Source organism: Botryllus schlosseri, chromosome 16, assembly GCF_051294905.1.
Source record: "Botryllus schlosseri isolate E-star chromosome 16, Bs_hap1, whole genome shotgun sequence".
Classification (NCBI taxonomy): domain Eukaryota; kingdom Metazoa; phylum Chordata; class Ascidiacea; order Stolidobranchia; family Styelidae; genus Botryllus; species Botryllus schlosseri.
The window spans coordinates 5,833,890-5,850,265 of record NC_137251.1 but is presented as its reverse complement, the minus strand read 5'-3'; the positions used below and the strand labels follow the sequence as shown (position 1 = coordinate 5,850,265).

Genomic DNA, 16,376 nt, shown 5'->3' with positions numbered 1-16,376 from the left:
TGGTGATAAAAATGTATTGAAGTCGGCAAGTTAGCTAATATATCACTTACAATTCTAGTGCCAGGAACTCCTCGGCGAATTTCTCTATACTTCGTAGGGACGCCAAATCAATCGGTAGGACCTCCACTTTGGCATCTTCCTGCAGAAACGTGACATAATCTACGGTTTCTACACTATCACCACCAAACCGTGCCTATAGAATCGCATGTTCCATATGGTATTTTGAAAATTCGCAAAACTGCATTGTTGATGCCTTGCAGGTCGAAATAGCCAATAGTGTAATAAACTAGAATCAGCCCTTAGAAACACTCCACAGAAGAATACGAACACTGTCTAAGGTAGTATACAGAGGATTTAACATTTATGATCAATGAAACCATCCATAATATTGACGAATACTGAGGTTTTGATAAAAATCAGACATACTCAGGCACAAGCGCATAAAAATGAATGACTTGCCCGGTTATTTCGGATAAACTTTACGGCTGCATTGCCTTTCTTCATATCCCGGCATGCAATGATGACTCTTGTGCCGTGGTGAGCCATAGACCTAGCTGTTTCCAGTCCTTGAAATATTGCATAGATAGTTAGATATATACCACTCGGCGTCGATGAATTCGTCTACCAACATACGACTCCTACAGACGTGGTTAAAAAGCCAGCGTAAATGCCAGTACTAGTAGTGACGCCGTCAATTTCTACTCAAGTATAAACAGGAGCTATTTTCAAAACATACCAAATCTACTTCAAATGGTAGTTGAAAATGAAGGCATAAAAAGTCCTCAAGAAGTATTCTCCGAAAGCAGAATTGGTCGCAGATTCATATACTTTCAGCAGTAAGTAAGTAAGTTGGCTATATATGGTATAGCAAAATGCATAGTAGCGACAAAAACTCAAAATGACAAATGCATCAACAAATAGGTGCAATTTTCAAATACATTTAGTTACTGTGACCTAGTTCTGGACAATTTCCATCACGAAGGGTGGATGGATAAATACCACAAAGTGAAAAAACACAATCACTTGAGTAAGTAGTACAAGTAGACAAAACGTACTTGAGTGTTCCGAAAAAGTAGAAGTACTTGGTCACTGACCCCCTCTACTCAAAATCAATATATGCATTAGAACAGGATTAAAACTGCCTTGGCAAATTCGGAGTGATACACCAGCTGACAACATCGATTTTAGCTCTTTAGTGACAGATGTGGTCAATTAAATACACATAGCTACCAGGGTGGAAGGTAAGCAGATATGAGCATGAGCATGGATTTTGATATGAAAAAAAACGGGATTGAAGATTTATACCGGAAATGGATTCACGATTCTAAAGCTGGATTTGACAATGCATTTCTTATTTTCAATTTTCATGCGACTTGCAAACAAATTTCAGTCATTACTGGATTTGGACTCGGTTCGGACATTACACGAAATTAATTTTGGATTCAAACTCTATTCATACTCGAACATATTAAATCAGCTCGTCTCTCAGGTACAGGTTACAAGTAGAACTACAAACGACCAACTTGCATCCTGTCATAACTTCTCGCTAGAAGTATAATCATGACCGTAACAGCTCCATGCTGAGTCTTGAGAGGTAAATAGTTGTAGAGGAGAAATGTCACCCCTTGATCAGAGTAAAGCAATCCGCGAGCAGATATGCCACTGATTCTGATTCGGGTACACTATATTCACGAAAGATGACTCTGAGGTTAGTTACTGAAAAATTTCCGGACTCGCCAAATCCATAACTTATTGAAGCACAGCTCCTATGATATGCACTTGGATGAGCTTCATCGGTGGACTTCTACTGTGAAGTGTATACAGTTAGGGCCTGCAATGATTATTTGCAGTGAATGATGGTTTAAATCAGAGGTGCGCAACCTGCAGCCACGGGCCAAACGTCGCTACCTGGAATAGTTGTGTAAACCGCAAGATGTTAATTGTTTATGATATGCGGCTAGCGAAATGGGTTTCTAATTTAGCTTGTAGTGTGATAAGTGTTGATCTGATCTCAACTGGGCTACTAAGAGAAACAAAAATATGCAGATACAAATTTTCCTTTGCATTTTTTTAATATTTATTCTGTAGCGTAGTCCGATATTGAGCTGTGTCGAATTAAATACTCGTCCTGGCCCCCCACAAAGTATTCTACCAAATTTATGGGGGCTTTGCCCCCTACCCCAGATCACACTACCTTCTAGTTATCATTTCATCAATACCTCACCGCAATAACGTGACATATACACAAAAACACATTCGACTTTATGCATATTTGTGAAATACTCTTGTGGCCAATGTTCCCTCTGATTTTTGACGAGTCTGCGCGCACTCATCAACTCACTGAGTGGTCCCTTGGACAACAGTGCGTAACTAAAAAAAGGTCAATCACTTCGGACCGTGTCATCACTGCACATTTGCGCAGCTTAGAGGAAACATTGCTGGTGGCTACTTCAAGGCTTGGGCCCCTTCAATTGTGAAGTGTGGGGTGCGGCTGTTACAATCATGTGGATTCATGAGATGATTGGATTTGCAACTACTAGGAAGCCTATGTGTGGGCCGCGGTTTTGCCGCGTTATTTACATCTTATGCCACTGGTCTAAATACCCTACCCTTTAAGAGTAATCTGATATGAAATATCAAGGCCATGAGCCAGTGTTTATGGCATCAACAACCTATTGCAAGCATTGATCCTATCACCACTCACGCGTTTGATATGACTCATTAGCATCATTTAATAAATCATAATATGTAGATGTACAATATACATACGACACATATTATGTTTCCAAACTCACCAAGGCCAGAATTTCCCCCTGTGACAATGGCCACTTTTCCGGACAAGTCTCGTCCTTCCAGAACTTGATCTGTCGTGCTGCTGCTATCAAACCTTTGGCGGAAGTTGTATCTGTCTTTTTCGCCAACATCGTAGGAAAAAGCTAGTCGCGGATCAGTGTAGGTGGTTCTTTTGTTGATATGACTGGGGAAAAAATGGATGTTTTGTAAAGGCGATCGCAAAAACAGTATCGATGCAGCCCAAAATGCAGTATTATGGTAGCCTATACTGCATGTTATGCGGTATATAATTATATTTATGTATTTTATATTATGCAATACATGTTTACGTCAAGAAATCAAACTCTCAGGTATGGCATTGGTGGATAGACTGACTGGAAATGATAATTCTTTGCATTTACATTATTTTTCATCCAAACTCGATTCATTGAGTATGTTGTATAATGTTCAGTAACATATTAGAACACTTTTGATATTTTGAATGGAATTGCCGAACCATACTTATGCACTTCAGTTTACATGGTCTGTTCAAGAAATGATATTTTTGACTTTGCTCCGATATGTGCCATCGAGTGTTCATCTGAGCGACAAATAATATGTGATTAATTTGACTTCCCCATGCCCCACAAAAAATTAAACTGCATCTGTGACCAACACTATATTGAACTTCAATGCAGAGCTTCGGTCTTCAACTTACTGTACATGGGTTGGGTAGCTACTGTATCTGATGACATTGACTGCATACTAATTTAGCATGAATGCGTATTATAAAATATCCCGGATAAAAAGTTTAGCAATAACAAGTTATCTTCATCTCATGACAACAGAAAAGGAAACCACCAAGTTGTATCTACCAACATGCCATGTTACGTACAGGTACCTTATTTATGATGGCACCATTCATCACAATCATGAAGTGGATAGAATATATTTTTATCAATGCCAAGATTACATATAGAACTTACTCAACATAGAATATCCGCTGCTCCTCATCAACTTTACGTTCCCATCCGTAAGGCAATTCTAAAAGCAAACTAAAATTGATGAAATCTGTAGTTTGAAATATCTCAACCAAAGCTATCCTTTTAAACCGACAGACAAGCATGCATCGTTAATGTTCTGGATACTCTACCTCCTGCTACTCTTCGGCGTTTTCCAGTTTTCGGATTCTCCCACTGTGTTCTCTTCAGAATATGACTGAACAGGTAGAAAGAAGGAGTATGATGAGTCATCCAAATCTCTTACAGAAGCAACAAGAACAGGAAACTAAGCATGTATTATAAGATCAGTTCACTAGAGTTGTAATGCATGCTAGTGGTGCAGCATGAGGATGGTGAGTGACGGGGTACTTGTGACAAAGTCAGTAGCCTAAAGAAGTGGGCGCAATCTTTCAAACCACTCGTACATTACTGCCACAGAAAAAATAGACATTCACTTGCACCTGCAACCAATTCTATAAAACAACACTATTCCTGGCAACAGTATTTATCATAACTTATATACTAATAAAGTAACTGCTGTACCGCTCTAGTGCTGCAAATCCATGGATGCGCAACAGTCATAGCCGTCCATGGTGAGGATAATCAGAAATATTACAATTATGGATACTTGGATAGCTTTACGTGCAGTGCACATGCACACTGCACAGAAGATTAAGAAGGTTGTTTTGATTCTCAAACAACATAGTAGTGGGTAATGATATCAAGAATAATGATTAGACTAGATGAGGACTCCAATCAACTAAGCTACTGGAGTTGAGTAGGCAACCATCCTTCAAATTTTACAACACTGCTATCAAGTACAGGGCCGGTCGGCATTCATAGGATGACCAGTCTCTCTGCATCTGATCTGCGAGTGTAAGCGAATCAGCGAATGACGCGGTAATTTTCAGAATAGGCTTCAGAGTTAGTGATACCGTATACTTTCATACGATACCGTATGTTGTTTTATGATAGCTGATCGATATTTCATACGCTAACATGCTAGAGATTTGGACACTAAATCATTACCTAGCATAGTACACCCATCCGTCTTCGGTTGCTCTTTCCTCCCAACCATGCGGAAGCTCATCGTCGCTATCAGTGTCATAAAAGTCATTAGATGTAGACATTTTCTTGCCGCTCTAAACCCGTTCCACACTCTGCACTTTGTCGTACTTTTATACGTACGATTTCATTTGGCATTCGATGCAAGGTACTCGCTTAGGACTCCGAATCAAACCAAGCAGCAGACAGGTGAAGCAATCGCCAACAAAAACAATCAGCAGCGAGGCGGAACTGTCACGGTTCGCTACAAATATAAAATCTTGCAGACCAGAGACGTCCCATCATCATCATCATCATCATCATTGGTTTATTAGCAATTTTATCAGTTCAATACACCACAAAAAATGCGATACAATGAAGAGAAAGGAAGATGTCGAAGCGACTAGGAGTTGTCTATGGAATCGGACACCCACCTTGGCCTAGGCGATGTAAAGAGGCGGCATGCACACTGAATGAAAGTAAAGAAGATAGTATAGAAAAAGAAAGCGACAAGAAATAGGGCGGCATGTCATGGGAAGTGAGATCGATAGGTCAGTCGTAGTCCGGTAATCTTGAGGATGGACTGTATTGCAATTGTGCTATACAGGGGTCAGAGGTAGGGTTACCATACGTCCTCTTTTAACCGTTTGGCGCCGGCGTGGGTATTTTTACCCATTGCCGTTAGAGGGAAGCGTACTGTATCAGAACAACTATATATCCCGTTCTAATCGTGCTAGGTCGTTGCTGTTTATTTCTACGGATAGATATTGTTTGTGCAAGTTCATTGATACCATAATATTTGATATATATTATATCTAAGACGTCGAAATCGGATATCAAATACCGTAGATAAATATGTTGCAAAATACACTCTTTCGGCAACGCGCGCGTCATTGACCACTCTCACATAACGTACTGTATGTTTTGTTCTAGCCGTCTTAGAGCATAGTTGTTTCTTTCTGTGAAAAGCTAGTGTACATACAAGTTCACACATATCTTCGTATCTGATATTAGTTACATATAAGGTGTTCAAAATCTATGTGATTGGCGCGTGACAAAGATATCCGCCGACCGCATCATTTCGCGGAAACGTGCGTTCCCGATACCCGTCATATATCCTGTCGTATATTTGGTTTTATTCGTCATAGCCAGTTGTTGTAGTTTGTTTCTATGAATAGTGCTTGTCAGCTTCTGATTTTCTTGCTAAAACAACGATACTAGTTATGTCTGCATCGCTCAAGGTTGCATTTGAAAACCGGGAAGAGAATTCTCGCAGCCTACCGTACCAGCTTCAAGCAGATGGATGAATACTGGTCACATAACGGGATATGTATCGAGTTCTAATAGTGATATACCTTCATAGATTGTGTCTGTGAATAGTTGTTGCCTATACGATTCTAAATAATGTCTTATAGTCAAGTATAATTCGGGCTAAATACAATATTACTCAGCGCATATACCTACGCAAAAGTGTTCATCTGGATATACAAAGAGCTGTCGTGTAACGATATATATCTTTCGTTGTAGTAATGAAAGGCATTTACGGATTGTCTCTTTCAATAGAACTAGCCAATCTCCACCTTCAAGGCTAAAATAAACAACATTAGTTATGCCTATGTCACCCCAAGGCCACTTCTAAAAATCGTGAAGAGAATTCCTGCAGACTACCACACTAGTGTCAAACGCAGGGACGAATATCCGTAACAAATGTGTTATATCCTGAATTTTATCGGTAGTACACATTCTTAGATTGTTTCTGTGGATAGTACATGCCCATAAGATTATATCTACATCAGACTAACAGCTAATAGTGATGTATATATCGCAACAAGACCAATTCTACACGCTGTGTATTCCCCGCAAACGTGTGTATCATGTTTGTATGAAGTGCTACCAACTAACGTCATAAACCTTACGTAGTAGTAAGATATGCGTTTGTGGTTTGTCCTTATGGTTAGGTCTTGACAATCTCCGTTTATCAATACTAAAGTGACCCATTTACGTGCACTATAAGCTTTGTAAATGCCCTGGAAGGCTACGCTGAGACCTAATAAATACACGCGCGTCACTCGCTCACTCGCCGATGACTCATTCACTCTGCGGTCTGGCGCGTGTTTATTGTGCAAACCGCCAGAACTGTATCTATTGGATTATGGCGATATTGGGGCGTATTAGATCGACTGAGCCATCTCCATGATCATGATTTCCTCGCCGATATGATTCACAAGAAGCCTATGTCACCAGATATCCAAGTCAAGGTTTATAAACAGTACAGTAAATCTAATACGTTTCTCATCAACGAATTCTCGGCTTGCTCTTGATTCCAGTGGCCAGACACAGTGCTCGAAATGATTTGAGTGGCGCAATCGGATCCGCGTTGAAATTCTGAATCCAACGACGCCTTGTTTAAGGTGTTCGAATCCCATTAAGGAACAGTTTTTCGATTTTGAAAATTGAAGTAAAATTTTTTGAAAATTGCAGCCGGCGCCAATCGGTTAAGAGGATTTGTCCTCTTTTTTGACTTTTTTGAAAGTGTCCTCGGAGGACGCCCTTTTGTCCTCTTTTTTGAGATTTTGTCCTCTTTTTTGAGAATTTAGGTCAGACTTAGACCAAATTGCGAGTGATATGCCGTAAATTAGCACAGAACTGACGCTCCGGCGGGTATTTCGGAGTGAAAAACGGTTATTTTAGCTCTGGGCGGAAATATGACCTTTTTTTAGTCATCCACCTATGCAATGCGGGAAGAAAAGCGGTATTTTGAGCTCTGAGCGGAAAAGATGACCTTTTTTTTAGTCAACCGATCACAAAGTGTGAAAAAAGTGTCCTCTTTTTAGATTTCCAAAATATGGTAAGTCTAGTCAGAGGGATTACAGCAGACAGCGCTGTTTCTTTCAAGAGTGCGTAACATAGGGTTACCACGGCTGGACTCCCGATTTACCCACATTTTTTCCGGTAATGTGTGGTGTTGAATAAAAAAAAATTCATCAATTTGACTCGACTCCCGATTATCCCGAATTTTTTTGTGCGCGGCACACATTTTTCCGTTCTCGTAGACTTTGTCAGCAACGCGTGCCCGCGCACACGCGCAGCTCAGGGGGAACATTGGCAGACAGCACAAGAATCCTGCGGGATTATGCAGGAATTTTTAACGAACGCCTTAGGATAAAGATTTGGGTTTTCGCCCGATATGCTTAATTGGAATCAGGATAGCATTTTATTTTAAGTATTATTAGCCTACAAATATCTGTCACGTACAACGCAATGATGTTATTTGAAATAAAAAATCGTACGGCTGACGATTATCGTCATGCTTATACATACATCCTTGACATTTTCATTCTCATTTTCAATGTTTAGGTGATGTAACAGGTGATAAATACCCACACTATATCTAATCTATGCACGACCATTTGATGCATTCTAATAAATGATGTTAATAATGATATTTGCATAATTTGAAGTATGGGCGTCACTCTAGATCAGGGGTGGGCAAACTTTTGAGCTCGCGGGCCGCATTCAACATCTGAATCCATTCGCGGGCCGCATTATATAAATTTGGGATTATAAACGAAAACGCAGTATCGGTATTTGATTAAATAGTGAGGACATGGAGATAATATATATGCTTACTTAAAACAAACCGAATATTGCTTTGATGATATCGTACACGCGTCAGAAATAGTGGCGAGATTTTATAGGCTGGTCGACCTCAATAACCAATTTGTCAAAACTATAGAGATGAAAGTCGGTTGTCCCGATTCTTAGAACAGGATTGAAATTTAAATCTGTGAGCAGCGACCTGTTCATAGATTTACTAATTCCACTTTTGGTTCAGTTCCAGGACACGCAATAATGACAACATCATAACCATGTTAGCTTCAAACACGATTTTACTATGTGTAGATAAAATATAAATACCCTAATTCAGTGGTTCTCAAACTTTTTCAGACACGCCCGGAGATCGTGAAAAATTTCGCGCCCCGTTTCATCATGTCGCAAAATGCAACCAGAATGCTAGCAATCCCAACGGACAGTTTGATGACTTGGAGGGTTATGACTGTTGATGAGATAATTCAGAAGTATGATATTCGGACTATACACAGAGCAATAACCATGACTTTGAGGTTAATCGCGCGTAAACAAAAAAAAATTCAAGTTGACCGCAGCTCCCCCCCCCCCCCGTCAGATGCTATAACGCCTCCAAGGGGCGCGACCCCCAGTTAGAGAACCACTGCCCAGATTCTACGCATATTCTACAGAGAACGATTCTATCTAAGACACGCGCGAATCGTTTTTTATAAGCACATCACTAAAATAATTAAAACTGGAGTGGCCAATCTGAAATCACGCTCGTGATCCGAATTAAGTCAATTTCGTATAGGATTACTGCGATGTTCAGCAGATGAAACCTTTCAAGCTTCGTGGGCCTCGAGATCGGGATATCGCGCCAGAAATTAAACATAAAGAATAATGTAGGAAGTTTTTACCTTAGAACAGGGGTTCTTAAACTTTTTAAGACACGCCCCCCCCCTATGATGGGGAAAGATTTCGCGCACTCCTTATCGCCATACCACAAAACGGAACCAGGATGCTAGCAAACCTAACGGATAGTAGGTATGAATTTGAGGTGAATCGCGCGAAGCGCAAAAAAAATTTAGTTGAGCTCAGCTTCGCGCCCCCTTCAGATGCTTTCACGCCCTAAAGCCCCCCGTTTGAGGACCACTGCCTTAGAATTGTCATGGAGAAATATACGAAGAAAAAGTTTCATCAAGTTCCTGCAATAATTCGATTTTTAGTACGCATTTTATCAATATTTTTAATAAGTTTCTTTAGACTCTTGCGGGCCGCACAGAACGGTGTTGCGGGCCGTAGTTTGCCCACCCCTGCTCTAGATCAATGGTCGGGAACCTATGGCTCGCGAGCCATATATGGTAGGGTTACCATATTTCAGCAACCCAAATTCCGGGCACTCTTTAGCGCCCACTAGTGGCTTTCAAAATGAGTTCTGACGTCACACTAGGAAAGCTTTGCTCATAGACCAGAGGTGGTCACGATCCGGTTCAGGGGTATGTGGCTGTGTGTTGTGTAACCGGGACCGAAAGCACATGGATTCAGCCCCCTCCCGTCCAAATAAACAATGATTTTGAGCCCACACTATAGGGTAATCGATGCAACTTCTGGGGGGGGGGTGCTTGATATATGAATCTGGTTTCTATATGCATCTGGTCGTTATATTATTTGAATGAATTCTGTCAATAATATTGGTCGTATCACATATTACTGTGAAGATACTACTCTCCGCTCACATGATCAGAGCTAGCGGTAGAGTTGGCGGAGGATGCGTTCGAAAATACAAGGAGCGTAATTGCACATCGTTAAGTTATGTTCATGTCCTACCGATAAGATTGTTTATCAGCCTTATGCCGGTGCGCACCACGGAGCTATATAAACTCCCCTCATCCAGTGGTTTCCAACTTTTTATGGTCGCGACTCCATCTCCAATTTGAAAATGTTTCGTGGCCCAGATCAAAATTTGGCGAACTGATTACTTTAAAAGAAGTCAGCACCTTTGCCAGACTTACTCCCGGGCTATTTTGGAAGTTGATTACGTTCAACATATTCGCAAACCCCAGATTAAAGGCAAACGGCCTTAACGATCTCTAGGAATATACCGTTCTCCTATAATTACGATTACAATTAAGCTTATTCCAGTAAATGAAGGTTGTTTTTATTTATATTTTATTGCAGTTTTTGCAAGGGTGGTAGTCTCCATATTAAAATCATTAAATGTGATAGTAAATCGCGCGCAGCGCGAAGAAAAATATCATGCATCAGCATAAATATTCCCAAAAAATATTGCTTTCATGCTGATTTACGAAAAAATTATGAGCTTACGTCAAGTCTTCAAAATTCCGGACATTTGGCATATTTTAGAAATTCCTCCCGGACGCTAGTTTAAACAGTGAAATTCCGGACATGTCCGGGAAATTCCGGACGTATGGCAACCCTATTCTAAGAGAGTTGAAAATGTATCATGTTTAACATTGTTTCGAATCATGACGGCAAATAAAATATTTTTCTAATTAACCGGACGTATGGCAACCCTAATATATGGCTCTTTTGGGCATAAAGCATGGCTCTTTGCGAAAATTTTAATTTTGTGCATAAAAGCAAAACCAGAAAGGCGAAGTATGGCGCAACAATCAGAAATTACATACCATGAAGTTCGCAATGTAACAATGTTGCCATTGTTACATTGCGAACTTCATGGTATGTAATTTCTGATTGTTGCGCCATACTTCGCCTTTCTGGTTTTGCTTTTCATTCTGTTTAAATCCCTTCAGTGTGCCGTTAACTCTTGAAAAGAGGCACCCGAAAAGTATTCGAGTTGAATAAATATTTTACTACAATGGATGTTGTATTGAAAGCTATCTTCAAGTTCTGTACCACGAACCAACTGTTTAATTTTATACTGTAAAAATGTTCAAAATCTAGTAGGCAGGTAAGGCACTGCCTCACGTGCCTCCCCTGAAACCTCGACACTGACGCATCACACATTCCAGTGGGCATGCATGCTGCTGTGTAGTGACCATCATGTTTGACTCCGCCTACTTATGTCCCCATGGGTCCTCGCATTTAAGAATATCGTCAAGACGAACCTACGATCTCGCATAACTGACGAAAGTCGACGAATTTGCGCTACCATGACGTCACAATTTTTCAATTGTGACGTATTAGTTGAATAAAACGTATGGCTCTTTCGAAGTTAAGATGGAAAATATGGGGTCAATATGGCTCTTCGGACAAAAAAGGTTCCCGACCACTGCTCTAGATTAAGGTTGCCATACGTCCGGAATTTCTCGGACATGTTCGGAATTTCACTGACAAAAATGCATCCGAGAGGAAATTCTAAAATATGCCTAGATGTCCTGAATTTTGAAGGCTTGAAGTAGGCTCAAAAGTTTTTCTAAAATCAAAATAAACAATATTATTTTCAAGCAGATTTATGCTATTCGAAATTTTTCTTCGCGCTGCGCGCGAGTTAATGCAACGTTTCTTGGTATTAGTATGGGCACCAGGCACCGCCCTCGCCAAAAATGCAATGAAACATAAATATAAATAACCATTATTTACTGAAATAAGTCTAATTATAATCAACATTGTTCATCAAACATTGTTCAATTATAATGTCTTCGACATCTGAGAATGTGGATAACAGCATCAGTGAAATATATACCCCATATCTTTGGCATTATGACCTCTCGTACATATTTTGACCCAGGGGTGGCGAACGTTCTGGTGCAGCGAGTCATACTATAATTATGAAGAAACAAAGCATGTCATCTTTTATTACATGTCAACATTAAGGAGAAACTTGCTGTACCAGCTTCACTGCAAGTTTTCTAATGCTAGATCACGGGTTCTTAACCACTTTTGGCCGTGGCCCATTTTTCGGTTTGAAAATGTTCCTTGGCTCACCTCTTATCCTAGAGTAAAAGTCGTGTTTAATACGTGGTAAACACCGGCGCCGATATGGCCATTTCTCTAAAATATTAGCCTTTTTGCCCTACTAATCATATTTAAAGCTATACGACCAGAGACATGAAATCGCGCCACGCGCGACGAAAAATTTCAAGTTGGATAAATCGCCTCCAACAAACGACCAACGAAATAATTTTGGGCCCCTTCGCACTCCCCCAATTGATGGCAGTTACGGTCCTGGTAGATCGAATAACTCTTGTGTACGTTATGGTCGTCCACTATTCCAGTCATGTCGCGAAGCCCAATGATCTAATCCCCCACATCCACTTTGTGATTTGGATTTAGTTCCACTATGGTTGGGAATATTATGACCATTCTGGGCCAGCTTCAAACAATTCTTTGTTGAATGATGAATTTTTATTATGCAGCTGTACAATGTACATACTATGTCTTTCGTACGTACTGAAGTGGCGATGTCATCAGGACCGTAACAGCCCCTCGTCAGCCTCCTCCCAATACGTTGGTCTTGGGCCCCCATATGGTGATAAACCAAACTTCTGGGGGGGGCCCAGACCCCCTTTGGCTATACGCTTTTGGTCGCTACCTATCATATATATTAGGTGTCCGTTTACTAGGTGAGCTTGTTCCGCCTAAACGCGCTAAGCGCGAAAAATTTCTATAATTCATCATCGAATCGGTCAATATGATCGGGAAGTGCATATAGGTTGCTATCAATTTTTATTCTATCTCTGCTCACGTAATCAGATTTACCGGTAGAGCTGAGTGAGGTGTGTTGTAAAAGGTAGACCCCAAAAATAATAATTAAACATTAGGGCTGTTCAAAAATAACTTTTTTATCCCGATTCAAGCCGGTCACCTCTTAAATCGTCAGGTTACAGTAGAAAACCTTGCTCACCAAATTTCACTCGATTCCAACCAGTAAAGGCCTCCGCAGACCCAATTAAAAATTTTAATTTATTATGGAAAATTAAAAAAAAAAAAATTCCAAATTTTTCTGCCAACCCCATGAAATTGTTGAGCTGTCTTCAAATACTTTGCAAAACGAATTTGAGTCAATTCTGACCAGTAGAAGCGGAGTTATGTGAGTTTTCCGATGATAATCTTCGGATTATCCTTGATCGGTGATAATCCGCGATTTATCAACGAAAAATTTACATAACTCCGCTTCTACTGGTCGGAATTGACTCAAATTTGTTTTGCAACGTCTTTGAAGACAGCTCAACAATTTAATGGGGTTGGCAGAAAAATTTGGAAAATTCTATTTTTTAATTTTTCATAATAAATTAAAAATTTTAATTGGATCTACGGAGTCCTATACTTGTTAGAATCGAACCAAATTTGGTGTGCAGCGTTTTTTAGGGTAACCTGACAATTTAATCAGTGAATGGCTGGAATCTGGAAAAAAAAGTTATTTTTGAACAGCCCTATTAAACATCTTCGGGCGTACCCGTTGCCATAATGACTTCGTTACATGATGCTATTTCGTGTCAAAAGACATTGAAATCTCCTAAACGTACTCAACTAAAAGACGTACACGATTTCAAATGTGCATTTCTTTGCTGGCAATAATGTTCCCTCGAGATGGCATTTGTCTTGTGGGGATCAGATTGCCAGGACAGGAACAATCGGCGCCAGCCGTTTAGGCGCCTATGGACAATTAAACATATATGTATAGCCTATGTATCGAAGCCAGGGATTTCTAGGAGTTCTAGAAATCCCCAATCGAAGTTTTCGGTCAGGACAGGGGCAGTCCTTTTCCGCCAAGGTCTTCTCGCTGCTGCTCGTTCTGGCACACTTCTCGGAGTCGTATGCTACATGGCCCATAACTTCAAATGTCTTGGTGCGTGCTGGCGAGGTAATGGCCGAGGCCGAACTGCCCATTTCTATAAATCATGCGCATTTTTTGTTGTGAGAAGGGTACCCAATAATCAAGATATTAGACAACATTAAAAATTTTGAAAGAGTTGCATGAATTTCCCAATAGTACTCTGTTTCATGTTAATTCACTAATTCTTCAATTTTTCGCATAGCTCTTTGGCTAGGGTTGCATTTAACATAAATGGTGCTTTAAAACACTTTGCTTAAAGCATGTTTTAAGCGGAGTTTTAAAAAAGTGCGTTTTTTAAAAAAGTTGCGTTTTTTAAGTTGTAAAATTATGCCATAGTTGCGTAAATACTTTACAAAAAACATGTTGTATGAGCCTACGGACGATTACCACCCGATGTAGCCGACGTATATCGATATGGGATGGTTGGAACACTCAAAATAGTCAGTTCAACAGCAATAGTACATATAGTTCGTCAAATGAGCTATTTTTACACTATATTTTCAATTGTCAATGTCAATACACTATGACGTCACAATTGAATATTCGTGACGACATGGCTTAAAAGAACACAAAAAACAATAATAAATATGTTTTAAATTAGGGCCTTGTTTTAAACATATTTGTTTTAAATTGATTTTTGTTTTAAATGCAACCCTTTTTCTGGCCCACCTCAAAATGCTTCTGTGGATTGCCCACTGTTTCAGAACCGTGGTCCTAGATCAATAATGTGCAGTTGTCAGGTACCGGCATCTTGGCATGAATGTAAACAAGGACTCTTGTGAATATGTGGAACTGAACAGGGTTAAGAAAACTATTGCAAATTGTGTTACACAGTTTCCAAAGAGCTGGATAGGAAATTTCTTTATTAGGGAGTTACATTTTCCACGAGAAGTCAAGTCACATCAAGGTTACTAATATTAACTTCTACTTCTGCTTCGATTTTTGTCGTAGGTGCTGGCTATTCAAAATTCAAGAATTTTGATTTCTAAATGACACTTTATTGGAGGTCTATCATCTCTCTTCTCAATTTGGAAAAACACAGACGTCATTGTAAATTCGCTACAATAAGTTCACATTAATTCACTGGAATATGTCTTTCTTTTCTCGGAACTATCGACAGATCTTGCTCACATTACATTTGCGGCCTCTTTCGCCATGAATTAGTGCCAACCCAACGTGTCCAAATATCGACTAGGCAGAATTCCCGAAAACTTGCAATATAGTATAGGCTATTTAAAGGATTCAAAGTAATAATCTGCAAATAAATGCAAATCGTTCAATCGGATAGTTTCACTCAACCCGGTAGGAATTTTTGAAACTAATCGGTATAAATCGGGCCAAATATTCATCATCCATGTTGTAACAACTTTAGATAAACTGTATAGTCGACAACTATTATCGTTAATAAGGGCCTCTGTAATCTGTATACTGGTGATGCATTATACTATTACTATTACTATTACTGGTGATTCTTTATACTATTCGAAGATGGAGTCTGCCTCTATTAGTGGTTCTTAAACTCCGGAGAGTGAAAGACCCCATCTTCGAATCATTGACTTAATTATTATTTTTTGTATCTAATTGCCAAACGTTCCGTGTTCCTATACAATATTATAAAAATGGTGCAATCAGAAACATCATCTACATAGAAATAAAATGATGTTTACGGTTCTAATACCTACAGTACATATATATGTTAAACTTGTGATTAAAACAGCCGCTGTTCAGGTTATACGGATAACGGCCTTAATTATGCGGTAAATACCGATCGATATATATCTGAAAAATATGAATTTCTGAAAAATGAACGTGGAAACTATAGTGACGCTGACGCTTGTGTATATACAATACAGATGTTCGAATGCAAAGGAGCAAGAATTATTTCGAATCTTTTGAATTCGCATCACTAGATTTTAAATAAGACTTTCCATTTACTTTCGTCAAATCTCTTGGCATGAACATAATTTCGAAGGATTCTTCTGGCAGGCGTTCTCTCAGCGAAATACTAGAGGGAAGTATACTGAATATTCGTCACACATCCCTGATAAACTTTTGTGTCGCAGAATCAACGGAGACCAAAATATGAACTTTCAGATACTCCGAGACGAAAGCCCATTACGTGCCTGCATTTTTCCGCCAATGTCATGCATAGCATAAGTGATACTCGGAGGCGAAAGCCTCTTAGGTTCCTGAGTTTTCCCATCAATGTCATGAATAGCATAACTGAT

The 16,376-nt window shown here is 39.7% G+C and overlaps 1 protein-coding gene across 2 annotated transcripts in view; it reads right to left on the bottom strand.

The window, feature by feature from the left end:
* Nucleotides 1–5,053, bottom strand: part of LOC145459015 (WW domain-containing oxidoreductase-like) — a 101,407-nt gene extending 96,354 nt beyond the window's left edge. Inside the window, exons 1-6 of one of the 2 annotated variants that reach the window (XM_080337542.1) lie at nucleotides 4,803–5,053; nucleotides 3,926–3,990; nucleotides 3,759–3,816; nucleotides 2,796–2,977; nucleotides 456–566; nucleotides 51–135 (exon numbers count right to left, since the gene is read on the bottom strand). In XM_080337542.1, the coding sequence (XP_080193668.1) occupies nucleotides 51–135; nucleotides 456–566; nucleotides 2,796–2,977; nucleotides 3,759–3,816; nucleotides 3,926–3,990; nucleotides 4,803–4,903 (602 nt within the window). In that variant the 5' untranslated portion in view covers nucleotides 4,904–5,053. The remainder of the gene's footprint in view (nucleotides 1–50; nucleotides 136–455; nucleotides 567–2,795; nucleotides 2,978–3,758; nucleotides 3,817–3,925; nucleotides 3,991–4,802) is intronic. The other variant, XM_080337541.1, reaches the window with a different exon arrangement.
* Between the last annotated feature and the right edge of the window lie 11,323 nt (nucleotides 5,054–16,376).